Source organism: Mandrillus leucophaeus, unplaced genomic scaffold (genome assembly GCF_000951045.1).
Source record: "Mandrillus leucophaeus isolate KB7577 unplaced genomic scaffold, Mleu.le_1.0 Scaffold371, whole genome shotgun sequence".
NCBI lineage: Eukaryota > Metazoa > Chordata > Mammalia > Primates > Cercopithecidae > Mandrillus > Mandrillus leucophaeus.
The window spans coordinates 1,549,082-1,562,458 of NW_012103932.1; the positions used below are offsets into that span (position 1 = coordinate 1,549,082).

General features: G+C 61.0%; 1 protein-coding gene across 1 annotated transcript; it reads right to left on the reverse strand.

The window, feature by feature from the left end:
* Nucleotides 1-261: 261 nt before the first annotated feature.
* GPR20 (G protein-coupled receptor 20) lies at nucleotides 262-11,246 on the reverse strand. The gene is made up of 2 exons (XM_011990153.1): nucleotides 11,182-11,246; nucleotides 262-1,728 (listed from the first exon to the last, which is right to left on the reverse strand). Exon 2 carries the CDS (start codon nucleotides 1,702-1,704, stop codon nucleotides 625-627), a length of 1,080 nt encoding a protein of 359 aa, XP_011845543.1. The 5' UTR covers nucleotides 1,705-1,728; nucleotides 11,182-11,246; the 3' UTR covers nucleotides 262-624.
* Between the last annotated feature and the right edge of the window lie 2,131 nt (nucleotides 11,247-13,377).

Sequence of the window (13,377 nt, forward strand, 5' to 3'; positions counted from 1 at the left end):
ATATCAAAGTGCTTGCTCACAGTAGAGCGGCCTGTGGGTGTCTGCTGTTCTATCGTGCAATTCACAGAGGCCTCAGGTGGGGGGGTCTTGCAGAGACATGCACTTCCCCGCACCTCAATTAATGCAACATTAATGCTCCCTGGCCTTTGCTTTCTGTCCTTGTTTTTCCTTCTGTGTGGGTGTTGGAGGGAGCATTGTTGCTGTTAACTCTCTTGGGAATTCCGAGTACCTAAATAATCTTTGTCCTTTTTTCTTTTTTCTTTTTTATCTCATCCTTCTAGTCAATGGAATCCACTTTGTCCTTTTTTCTGAGGAACTCCTTCTGGAGACAAACTGGCCAAAGTGAGGAGCAGCTCCTGGCTACCCCTGAGTTTTCAGTGGGCACGCGGTACCCCAGGAACAGCAAATCACTGGCATTCAGGCCACCACATCCCAGCTGGAGCCAGTGGCAGACAGACATTGCTAATCAACCACAGCACAGTGGCCTTAGACTCAATGCGGTGTTCTGGGTAGCCATCACCAATCAATCGAGATGAAACCGATTGCCACCCCTGGCATGGTGGGTGTCCAGGCTGGCATGCCCAGATAGCCCCGACCTTCAGCCCCTGGCATGAGCCCTGCTGACTAAGCCTCGGGCCCATTAGCCAGGGCCTGGGTGAGGGCATGAGGGCCAGCACTGAGGATGTGATGACGACCCGAGCCCTTGGAGCTCCTGTGCATGCTGACCACATCACCGCTGCTGGGCTCACGCTCTCCTCTGTGCTGGCCAAAGAGGCCGCGGACGGTGGCCTGGAAGCCACTGGTGACGAAGCAGTAGACGATGGGGTCCATGCAGCTGTTGAGGCTGCTGAGGGTCACAGCCACGTGGTAGACCACGAGGCTTGCGTGGTGTGGCATGTCGGGCCACAGCGCCACGGCCACCTGGCGGGCATGGAAGGGCGTGAAGCAGACGAGAAAGATGATGAGCACCGTGAGCAGGAGCTGCATGGCCCGCACGCGGCGCTGGCGGCCCTGGCGGAGAAGACCTGGCCGCGACAGTGCACACATGATACGGCCGGTGAACACGCTGATGACCAGCAGGGGCAGAAGGAACTCCAGAACAGTCAGCGCGAAGACACGGCAGCAGGGCCGGCCGCCCGTCATGCCCAGCACCGACAGGGTCACAGCACCGGCGGCCAGCCACACAAAGGCGCACACAGCCCTGGCACAGGCAGGCTGGCGGCAGCGGCGGGAGCCTTCGGGCCGCACGATGGCCAGGTAGCGGTCCACACAGATGCAGGTGAGGAAGAGGATGGAGCAGTGCATGTTGAGGAAGTAACCTAGGACATGCGGGAAGGCGCAGTGCAGGCAGCCCCTGGCGCCGTAGTACACAGCGAAGCGCGTGGGCAGGGACAGCCCCACCAGCAGATCGGTCACCACCAGGTTGATGGTGTAGATGACTGATGGTGTCTTGGCCTGGGTGCGGCAGCAGAAGACGTACAGCGCCAGCCCGTTGAGCACCAGCCCCACCAGGAAGATGGCTCCGTGCACCGCCATCAGCGCCAGCCACAGGCCCGGGAAGGTGCCATGCAGCTCCTCGTCCAGCCGGGCAAACAGGTGGAACAGGGGTACCTCCAGCCCGCTGGCATTGGTCCACACTGTTGTCACTGCGGAGGCATTGGGGACTGCCCCGGCCGAGGGCCCCACTGGAGACACAGAGGGCATGACGGCAGCCTGCACACCCCAGGCCTGGAAGCAAGGAGACCAGGTCACCCCAGGCGCCAGCCTGGCCTTAAGCCCTGCCCTGAGGCCCGGAACTCAGCCAGCCCATCTGCCCCTGCACACCCAGCAGCCCCCACCTCCATGCCCTCGCCTCGTCCAGGGCCTCAAATGCCTGCTCCCTTGGCTCTACCCAGAGGGAGCCTCGGACGTCAGCAGAAAAGGCACAGGCTTTCAGATTCAGACACGGGTTCAAATTCCAGCCCTGGCACTGGCCAGCATGGAGCCTTGACAAAATGTGGAGGTTTCTGCGACCGTCCTGGCAGGAGGAGGAGGTGGAAACATGTGCAGTGCAGGGCTGTCCTCAGGATGGAGAGCTGATAAGGGCACGACCACGGGGCTCCAGTGTGCAGTTCCAGGGCCTGGCTCCAGCCCCGGCTTTGCCACTGACTAGTGTGCGTGCTCGGGTAGGCCATGTAGCCTCTCTACCTGCTTCCTCATCTATATGACTGTGATGGCGTTGCCGATGGGGTGATGAAGCAAGCGGATCAGCACAGCAGCACCAGCAGAGTTGGTGGCCGAGGAACCAGTTCTGCTGGGCCAGAGCCTTGCTGGTGGTGGGGACCTCTGACTGCCCTGCCCACTCCCCTGTCCCCACACCCGCCGTCATGGCCCCCAACCTCCGGGACCACCCATCTGTTCTCCCCTCCTCCCAGGCCAGCATTAGGTCAATGCCCTGGACGGGGGTCCTCATGAGGGGCCTTCACAAAGGGAACTAGACTGTCCAGTGGGGCTGGATGGGAGCCAAGGTCCAGTCCCACTGGGCACCCCAGGCTCCTACTGTCCCTGAGAGGCAGGCACCCTATAACCCCCCCAACCCACAGAAAAGGAGACAGAGGCCCCTGTGGGGTGACTGGCTGGGGCTGAAGCCTGGAGCCAGGGTGTGAGTCAAATAAACAGCAAGCTCCCGTCTGGCCTGGGCAGGGGGGCCGGGGTGGGGAGCGGGCGAGGGGCTGTGCCGGAGCCACCCACTCTGTTTATGTTCCTGCCCTGGCGTGTTTAACTCGGCAGTGATTTATCCCTCTATTTATAAATGAAGGGTTAACGGCCCTACCCCCACCCTAGAGCTGGGCTGACCCTCCAAATAAGGGCATTTCTGGCTTTTTCAGGAGAAAGGAGAAGCCTTTGGGGTAAGGGAGGGTGGGGAGGCTCGTGGGCTGTTTCTTCTGCACAGCGCCCCTCCCCCACCTGCTGGAGAAGGGAGGACCCTTGCCCCTTCCCCTCCTGGTGGCTGCCTGCTGTAAACACGCTGCGCCCCGCCACTCCCTCTGACCAGTGCGTGGCCCCATCCCACCCCTGGGGAACAATGAGCCCTGACTTCAAACAGCCCCTGGCCTGGCTCAGGGCAGCAAAGAACTCTTGCTTTCAGAGGGCCAGGTCCCTCCAGTCGGCGGCCACCTTCTTCCTCAGGGTCAGAGAGGTCAGTGCCTGCATGAGGTCACCCAGCATGCCCTCTGCCTCTGGGACCCCAGCCCTGGGTGCATGCTACCCTGGAGGCTGCTGGGAGGAGTCAAGTGCTGCCCAAGCCTGTGTCCAGCCCCTCCTGCCACCCCCACCACACAAGGGCCCAGGCTCAGCTCCCAGCTCCCCCCGACTGCAAGCAAGCTCTCTATCCCCAGGCCCTGAGACGCGGGCATTGACGGGTGCATTTGTTGGATGAATAGATCAGTCCTCCCTCAGTCCTGGTGGGCTACCAGAGTCAGGGGGTTTGGGGCACAGCAGGCAGCCAGGGGAGGGGAGGAGGCTGGGCACATGGGGGCTGGGAACCTGGCGTCTCGGGGCTGTGGGCTTCAGGAGCCCCAGAAGATCCCCAGAAGGAGATGGGTCCCTCCTCTGCTGTGGATGAAACACTGTCAGAAAAGGTCCAGGAGGCTCCGCAGCTGGACTGAGGGACTGCAGGGCCAAAAAACTATTTTGGGATTCCTTTCTGTGTGCCTTTTGCTTTTCCAATTTGTCTGTACGGGGCCTATATTAGTGTCCCAATTAGAGAGAAATCGTAAACAACACAGAACGTTTCCTCTGGGAGCGAGTCCCAGGGTGACGCTGGCCCCTGGGGATTCTGCCCTCCCAGAAAACTCCCCAGGGCCAGCCCATCAGGCTCACCAACAACGCTGAGGTGTTGGGGTCCTGGCTAGGGATGTGGGGGCTCTGCGGCCTCTCAAGCTGGGGGGATGGGCAGAATGTGCCGGACACCCCAGAGGCCACAATGGTGAGGAGAGGGAGCTAGCAAAGCATGCACTGATTCCCAACACTAAGAGTCTGACCCTGATCTCAAACAAAGCTGAGCCCTCATCTTGGTGACACACTGAGCCATGATCCCAGTAAGGTGATGAACCTCGATCCCTGTCCCACTCTGAGCCTGACCCTGGTCACACACTGACCCCAATCCTAATAGCACAATGGGGCCGAGCACGGTGGCTCACGCCTGTAATCCCAGCACTTTGGGAGGCCGAGACGGGCAGATCACAAGGTCAGGAGATCGAGACCATCTTGGCTAACATGGTGAAACCCTGTCTCTGCTAAAAATACAAAAAATTAGCCGAGCGCGGTGGCAGGCGCCTGTAGTCCCAGCTACTCGGGAGGCTGAGACAGGAGAATGGCGTGAACCTGGGAGGCGGGGCTTGCAGTGAGCCGAGATCGCGCCACTGCACTCCAGGCTGGACGATGAGCAAGACTCCACCTCAAAAAAAAAAAAAACCAACAACAACAAAAACTAATAGCACAATGGGCGTTGATTCCTGTGGCACTCTGAGCCTTGATCCCGCCACGACCTGGGCCCTCCGCCCAGACCTTCTGTCCCTGTCTCTGCCCTCCTCTCTGGCTGTCTCTGTCTCCATATTGTCAGTCCCCACCTGCCTCCCACAGTGACGGATGTCCCGATTCGATTATTAAGGGGCCTCTCTGGGGCTCCCACTCACCACCCTCTTTGTTCAGAAGGAGGAGGAACGCAGGCGGGGACTCCAGACCCTTCAGGGGCCCACGGAAGTGGCTCCCTGGGGAGCGACTAGGGAAAGGAGAAGGTTCTGCCCCTCCCGGGACTGCCTGGCTCTGCCCGCGGAAGAGGCACAGACTCTGCTTTCTGGAGGGCCCGGGTGACGTGCAGTCACCAGCACAGAGACCCAGGTTTGAGTCCAGCTCTGCCACTCCCTCAGCCGAGACCTGGGCCTGGTCAGTGAGCCTGACCGTCCTCATCTCCTAAATGGGGTCACTTGTGCCTTCCATAGCTCTGCCTCACCCTGGGAGCCTGGACTGAGGGGAGAGGCAAGGTCTTACCCTCAGAGCTGGCCAGAGAGGGGAGGCAGGGCCCTGTCCTCAAGCCCAGTTTCCCTAAGCCAAACCTGGGTGTGGGGGAGATGGCCCTGTCTCCTCCCTCTTTCCTGGCAGGTACCCTGGGCCTGTCTGAGACAGCAGACTCCATGGCTGGGGCCAACTGGCCAGAGCCCCGTAGGCAGGGGCTGGCACCATGTCCTGACCGTGCTGCCATGGTACTGGGGCTCAGGGCCTGGAGGCTGTGCCAGGGCTGGGAGGTTTCCCCTCTTCCCCACTGGCCCAGGCCTGCTCTGCTCCCTACCCACACACAAGTACTTCCTTGGGGACAGAACAGAGGGAACGAGGGCCTGCTCTCCAGGGCTGAGAGTCAGTGAGTGGAGACCTGGCAGGGTGGGGACCTGGAGTGTGGCCATGGAGCCCTGGCTCTGGCCTGGATGGCCCTGCCAAAGCCTGGCTCCATCTCTGAAGGGACTATGTGGCCTTACAGTCTCTGAGCCTCAGTTCCCTCATCTGTAGAGTGGGCAAAATAGAATCTCCCTTGGGGGTTCTTGTCCTGATGTGCCAGCCCAGAGTAGGGGTTCAGGCACAGGAAGTGATGAAAGGATGGGACAAGCTGCCAGCGGGGGACTGAGGGTGAGTGGGCGAGCTCTACTCCAACCTGGGCGAGCAGCCTAGACCAGGTCCAGCTCCCACACTACTCAGTGCCCCTGCCAGCACGGAGGGAGGGCTCTGACCTGGGTGGGTCCTCTCTGAGCCTCAGTCTCTCCTCCTGTGAAGTGGGAATGGCTGGACACGCTGCCGTGCAGGGCTGTCTTGGGCCTTGGCTGAGCCAGGGCACCAGCTGCAGGTGTGGTGGGGCAGGGGCAGGGGCGCTGCAGCATCTCTTTCTTTTCTGTTTCTGGCCCGCCCCTTGAGGTGGGCAGACCCTTAGAGCCCCCGCCCCTCCAGGTGGGCACACCGCTGAGAGCCCCAGCCTTTCTAGGCTTTGCTGACTCCTCCAGGGGAGGGGGCAGAGGGTGAAGGAGGATGCCCCTCATGCCCTCCCCATAGATATCACATCGCAAAACAGCCTGCCAAGGTGGGACTGTCGCTGGCTCGGGGATTCTCCCTGGGAGGGGCCTGAGGCCTAGACTGCTGGGCGGGGCTGGGGACGCGCCTCTCCAGTCACTGCACCTGACTGATGCTTCTGCAGAGGAATCTGCTAGCGGGGCCTAAACACTCCACGCGCCCTCTGGGCCCATCCCCAAGCTGTTCCTGCTCTCTCCCTTTCGGCTTATTCATGCCCATTTTTAGGCCTTCCCCCTGGACTTGCCTCCTTAAGGAAGCCTTCTTCTTCCTCCCTGGGCTGCATCTCCCTGGTGCGTCCTCCCAGGGCACCCTGCGCTTCCTCAAGCCCGGGACTCATCCTGTGGCGCTGCTGTGTGCTGCAGGCTTCCCCACTGGACTCTGAGCATCTCGAGGCAGGGCTGTGGGTGGGGGCAGGGCTCCCACCAGCCCACACCCAGATCGGCCTGGCAGAGAGCAGCACCCTTCGGCTGCTTCCCCTTCGGCTGCATGAACGCCCTGAGCAAGCCCCATCAAGGCTGGCAAGGTGTGGCCTGGTTTCTCACCCTGGCATTCAGGGTGAATGCCACCTGGCCTGGACCCTCTGAAACCTACCTACCTAGTGTCTTGGTACTGGTTGGAAATTGGCTTCCACTCCCAGCCCCATCCTCACTACCCACAAGTCCTCCCAGCCAAGCAAGGCTGACACCTCCTCCAGGAAGCCTGTCCCAATCACTCTGACCATTGTGTCCACACTTACATTCCTTCCCACCCTCTATCTCCCATCACCACTCTTTCTTGCTTGCTTTTTCTTTTTTTTGTTTTTTTTTTTTTTGGAGACGGAGTGCAGTGGTGAAATCTCGGCTCACTGCAACCTCCATTTCCTGGGTTCAAGTGATTCTCATGCCTCAGCCTTCGGAGTAGCTGGGATTACAGGTGCCCACGCCACACCTGGCTAATTTTTGTATTTTTGGTAGAGATGGGGTTTCACCGTGTTGGCCAGGCTAGTCTCAAACTCCTGGTCTCAAGTGATCCACCCACGTTGGCCTCCCAAAGTACTGGGATTACAGGCGTGAGCTATTGCACCTGGTCCCATCACCACTCTTGATGGCAATGGTCTTTGGTTTGCAAGCCAGTTCTACCACCCGCCACCTTCGAGGCCTTGGGCAAATCATTTCATCACTGGGAGCCCCAGTTCCCTCAGCTGGGACTTTGGGAACCATACTTGTTGAATGAATGAATGAAATCAGGCAGGGTATCTGGACTAAGTGAGAAACACCGCAGATGCCCCTAACATGGGAGATGTGTGACATAGGAGCACTGGAGGCTCCTGGTTTTGGCACCTGGATGGGGCCCTGTCTGGACCAGCCTGCTCACAGGCGGGGAGAGGCCAGGGCCAACACGTGTGCTCAGCACAGGACTTCTCAGAGCCTTTGTGAAGCTCACAGTCCTGGGAACCTTCCAAGGGGTGGGAATGAGCATCGAGCATGGACGTTATTTGACCTTGTCCCCTCCCCGGGGATTCCTGCTCCATACATCCCAATGGCCACACCACCACTCCGTGCCCAGAGCACTGATGGGGGCTGCTGCCTCCCTGCCCCCACCCACAGCTTGTTGAATTTCTGCTGGGCACCTGGCCATGGAAGGCCAGATCCCCGGACTTGGGGTGCTGGCACCTACCCAGAGGTCTCCAGGGGGGCACCAGGGTCATGCCAGCCTCCCTCCTTGGCAGGTGGGTGGGGAGGGCTGTGTCCTTACTTCCCTGGGCTCCTCCCAAACCCACCCCGCAACCTGGGAGTTCTCTCTTGGCTGCCCAGCAGCCTGTCTGCCTCCGTACTGCCACATGTGAGACCAGGCAGCAGAGTGGCCCCGGCCCCAGGGCAGCAGGTGGCCCAGGGTGACTGTTGAGCCTGCCTGGGGGGCTGGCTCAGGACCCTGTGTGCTGCCTGTGGAGATGTGGAGGATGGGCCCAGCCTTTTCCCCACAGAGGGGCTCTGAGCATCCACACAGCAGTCCTAGCTGTTACAGACGAGGAACCGGAGGCCCAGAGGGGTGAGTGGTGTCCTCACGGTTACGCAGCATGGAGCTGGTGGGGCTGGGAATCAGACCCAGGTAAGCTGGCAGGACCCAGCGCAGGCCAGAGTGGAGCGCAGCGCAGGCTGGGGAGAGAGGGGCTGGATTAGGCATCTCTGGACCAGGAGTTTGTGCCCAAGGGGATTCTCGAGGCCCTGAGGCCGCATGTGTGCCCACGGGTCTGTGTGTGCTTGAGCCTGCACCCCAGACGGGGTGGCCCTCATGGCCTTCCAGGGCTAAAATAGCCATGACTGGGGGAATTGTCTGCCTGTTTATTTTTATGATTATTCTTGGTTTTGCGGCATCTGCTTTTGAATATCACCTGCTGTTTTTGACAAAGTCTGAGCCGCTGTTTCTTCCACCCAGAGGCGGGTGGGTGCTTGCTGAGCTCTCCAAATGGGGTCAGACTCACCCCAGGTCACCTAGCAGGTCCCAGGTGGCCCTGGCCAGAAGCTAAGTCTTTCTCCCCAGCCCCCACACCCACAGGCCAGGGCTCCCTCCACCCCGTGCAGAGAGAGATGTTGCTGGTGGGCACGGACTGAGCTCTGTGGGGAAGGACACCTGGGCCCCATCTGGCCCGACTCTGCCTCAGTTCCACCAGCTGAGAACCCTTTTGCTGAGACCGTGGCTTTGATGGAAACACCAGTGTCTCTGGGAGGGGCATGGCCAGTTGGAGGTACTGCATGTCACCTGCCGGCCCCTCCCTGCCTCTCCATCACCGGGTTCATTGCTCACCTCTAGCTGGGATAACTGTAGCTGCAGTAGCCCCTGAAATCCCCTCCTCAGCCTCAGCCTCTCCAGCAGCTGCTGGGACGGGCATATTCTGTCTTGTACACCTGCCTGGCCTCAGCCTGGTCCTTTCGCCTGAAGATCCTCAGCCTGGTCCTCTCAGCCTGTTCCCTCTGCACGTGCTGTTCCCTCTGCCTGGAATGCTGTTCCTCTGCCTGTGCCACCTGGTGAAGGCTCCGGGCACCCACAGTCACTGTCCCACAGGGCCCTCCCTGAGCCCCTCTGATGCCCTAGTGTCCTGGATGCCCCTGCCCCAGGGGAGAGCTCTGATCCCGCAATTCGAAGGGCACCTGCTGGGCTCATCCTTCCCAGGGTCTGATTGACTTCCCTCAAGATGCCCTGGGTGGGTGCCTCTAGCCCCACTGTGCCTGTGGGAAACTAATCCAGAGGGGCTAAGTCATGTGCCCGGGCTCACCCAGCTGGGGTGCAGGAGGGGCTGAGCTCCGCCTCAATCTGCCTGCTGGCCCTTTGTCCTAGTGCCTGGGATCAGCCTTCTGCTGTGCCCAGCCCTGTGTGCGGAGGGAATCAGAGGCTCCAGGCCACACGGCCCCGTGCAGTTTGGAGGTGTCAGACCGGGACTTAGACCCATAGCTGGGAGCACAAAGGGGTCCCAGGCAGACCTGGCCCCACCTTTCCGATCTCACAGTTCGGGGTAGGGTGAGAGGTGACTGGTCATGGCTGGGATGGGCCTCGGGAGGATCAGAGGGAACAGTGTTCCTGGCAGCGGGAAGGGCACAGTGAGCATGAAGGGACAGAGGTGGGAAGGAGAGTCTGTGTTCGGGGCTCTGTGAGACGCCAGGGGTGTGGGGAGGGCTTCTGGACGTATGGTGAGGGGTCAACTTAAGCTTCTTTGGGCCCGGACGTCCCTCCTCACGGAGGCCCTCCTGAGCCCACAGCCCCGCACACCTGCACCGCCTGGCTCCCTTTGCAGTGCCCTGCCACGCGCAGTTCCCTACGTCCCTGCTTTCCTGCTGGTTGTGCCTCCCTCACTGAACTGGAGTGCCTCAGGGGCCCTGGCCTTGGCTGGCCCCTCGGAGTCACTGAGTCACTGCTGAGTGACTGAGCAAATGATTTTAAAAGACCCCTCTGATCTCTTTGAGCCTCAGTTTCCTCATCTATAAAGAGGAGATGCTAACACTACTTAACAAGAAGACAACGAGACCACCCCTGTGGACCCCAGGAGCTGTTCAGAAACGGTCCAAACTGCATGACCCCCACGCCCGGCTCTCCAGCCACAGACCCCACCTTTGCTGATGGGCCCGCACCGTGTGGCTCAGAGAGGGGCAGCCACTTGCCCACGGCCACACAGCAGACCGCCCCGGAGCCCAGCGACTGGATGAGTCCTGTGGGGAGAGGGGAGGGGAGCCCCAGGACGGCCAGCTGTTGAAGGAAGAAGACAGGGCAAGTGGACAGGCCCAGCCTCCGTGGGGTGCATTCCCCGTCCTGCGAGGTCACCAGCTGCTCCACGTCTGCCCCGCCAGCACCTTGGCTGCTGGCCAGTTCCCAGCCCGCTGCCCCCTCGGGACCCTGTCCCGCCGCCTTCTCACAGCGCAGCCCCAGCGCGAGCTTCGCAGGGCTGGAGCCAGCTTCCAGGTCCACATTGGGGGCTGGCAAGCAAGCCTTTCCTGGGCCTCAGTTTCCCCACCCCTAAGGGGTAGAGAAAGCACCAAGGCTGCTGCAGAGGGCCTGAGCTGTGGGATGGCAGGACGGGCACTCTGAAGAGGGAGCATGGCGTTGGAGCCCATGTCTACAAAGCCTTCACCATGGCCTTGCCCCAGCTGCGGGTGGTGGCGGCCGAGGCCCCAGAGCCTGCCAAGAGCCTCTGAGGTCCCCCAGCTCTGTCCCTGGCCTGGCCTGTGGGCAACCCTGCTGCCTTGCCAGGTGAGGAAACCGAGACCCAGCTCTGGGAGCCCAGCAGATGCTCGATGAGTGTTGAATGGAGGGATGAGTGAGTGAATGAATGAAATCCAGAATTGGGTGGGCAGCCAGCTCCCCCTTATGCAGCCGGCCCAGCTCGCGCCCGCGTTCTCCCTCGGGTCTCCGTTTTCTCATCTGAGAAATGGCTCCCTGTCAGGCAGGACCTGCTCTGAGCTCTCCCCAGACTGGATCTGGAGGCAGTTTCTTTGCCCTTCCCTTCCCACTCCTGCTTGGCTGGGAGTGAGAACCCCAGCAGGGAGCAGCTCAGGAGCCTCCTGTCTAGGGGAGCTGGGGAGAGGGAGGCTGGGGCCAGCCTACAGGGGCACTTACCGCGCTTCACCCGGGCAGGCTGGAGATGTGAGTCCTCAGCTCTCAGCTCTGCATGCAGCCCGGACCTCGCCTTCCTAGGGCCTGACGTCAGGCCAGCGCTTGGGGCTCCTTTTGGGCAAAGGCAGGGTGGGGGCGGGGCAGGCTCCTTCCCCGCCCCCAGGAGGAGCCGAGGCTCAGAGCCCGAGGGAGGGTGCCTGGGCCACCAGAGTCCCCACACCCACTGGAGACAGAAGGAGAAACTGAGGCACGGAGGGGCCTGGGGTGCCAGAGTCCCCACACCCTCTGGAGATGGAGGGGGAAACTGAGGCACAGAGGGGCTGAGCCTCAGCTGCACCATCCAGGAGATGGTGGCTGACACTTGTGTGTGTCGTGTGCGGGGCAGGAGGTGGGAAACTGAGGCACGGAGGGGCTGAGCCTCAGCTGCACCATCCAGGAGAGGGTGGCTGGCACTTGTGTGTGCTGTGTGCAGGGCAGGAGGTGGGAAACTGAGGCACGGAGAGGTTGAGCCTCAGCTGCACCATCCAGGAGACAGTGACTGGCACTTGTGTGTGCTGTGTGCGGGGCATGAGGGGAAAACTGAGGCACGAAGGGGCTGAGCCTCAGCTGCACCATCCAGGAGACGGTGGCTGGCACTCGTGTGTGCTGTGTACGGGGCAGGAGGTGGGAACACATGAAAGCCCAGATTCCTTCCCGGGAGGGGCATGTGCACGGAGCCTTCAGCCCACGCAAGCCTAGGTTCCTGCATGGTTCTCTGTTTTGCATGTGTCCTGGGTCTGGCTGTGTCCATGTGTGCCCATGACCGAGAGCCTGCATGCCTGGCATCTGGGCCTCTGTTTGCAGCCACGCACTGGCGGCACGTGGCATATGGCGTTGGGTGTGTGGGAAAGACCTGGATGTGACCCAGACCAGCAGGTGGGGAGAGCACATGGCTCCCGGACCTCAGTGCTGGAGGAAGCGTGAGCTCATTGACAGGCTTGATCCCAGAGGGCTGCTGGAGGGCCCCTCCCCCTAGACAGCCTCAGAGTCTGGAGGCCTTGTGGCCAGCCTGGGGTGGCAGCAGGGTTGTTGAGGAGTGGTTGGGACCGTGTACTGTCTCCTTTGCCGAGAGCGCCATCTCCTCTCTTTCCCATCCCATGTGCTTCTGTTCATACTCACACTTTAATCTTCAAGCCACCTGAGCGCCGAGGGCCTGCTGAGTGGGTTGTGCTGCACACCGGAGACTCAGGGAAGGCTCCCCAGAGGAGGCACTGGGCGTCCCCAAGCTCAGGCTGGTTGCAATGCAGAACAACAAGAGAGAGTAGGTGGGTCCTGGGGTCCTGACGCAGCCTGCTGGGGAGGGATGCACTCTGGGAAGGCTTCCTGGAGGGGGCAGAGGGAGGTATAATGGGAGGCAGGCAGCCCAGATGGGCAGAGGGACAGGAGGCCATCAGAATACTTCCTGGGGAGCAAAGCTGGGAGTGGGCAGGGGACTTCCACACTGAGTCTCAGCAGCCTCTATGGGTACCAGAGTGCTGCAACGGGGAGCCATTGACAGATCTGGGAGAGGAGGGTTTCTTTCCTCTGGAGCAGCCCCCCTGCTGCCGCAGGGCTGAGCCCACAGGCTGCAATTATCTCCTTTAGAACATTGTCATGTCTGTTTTAGCTGGGGAAACTGAGGCCCAGAGAAGCACAGGAGTCTCTGGCCATCAGCCTCTCGCACCTCTCTGGACCAGCACTGGCTCCCGGCAGGCAGGGTTTCACCGGGCTTGTGGAAGGTAGGGGTGGACACAATGTCATTTTTGTGTAGGGGTAGCCTGGAGGAAGCCCAGATTGGGCAGGGCTGGAGCCAGAGGAGCCTCGGATTTCCTGAGCAGGCGAGGGTGGCTGAGTTACCGCACTGGTGCCAGGCCTCATGCCCACCTCTGAGGGCCTGGGGCTCCAGCCTTGCACTCAGGCTTGTTCTCAAAGAAATCTCAGAGATGGTCCCCCAGCAAACAGTGGGGAACTGCCTGGGGAGGGGTCACAGCCCAGGCCAGCCTCCCTGACTCCTCCCCCAGGGAGATTCTTCTCAGCAGGACCCAGGGATCCTCTTGGGGGGACGCCAGGGATGGGGGTCCTGAGCTCAGAGCCAACCCCCCACAACCCTCAGAAGAGACTGGGCACAGGGACAATTTCCCCCTTGTCATCTTTACCAGGCTGGCGAGTCAGACCAGGCTG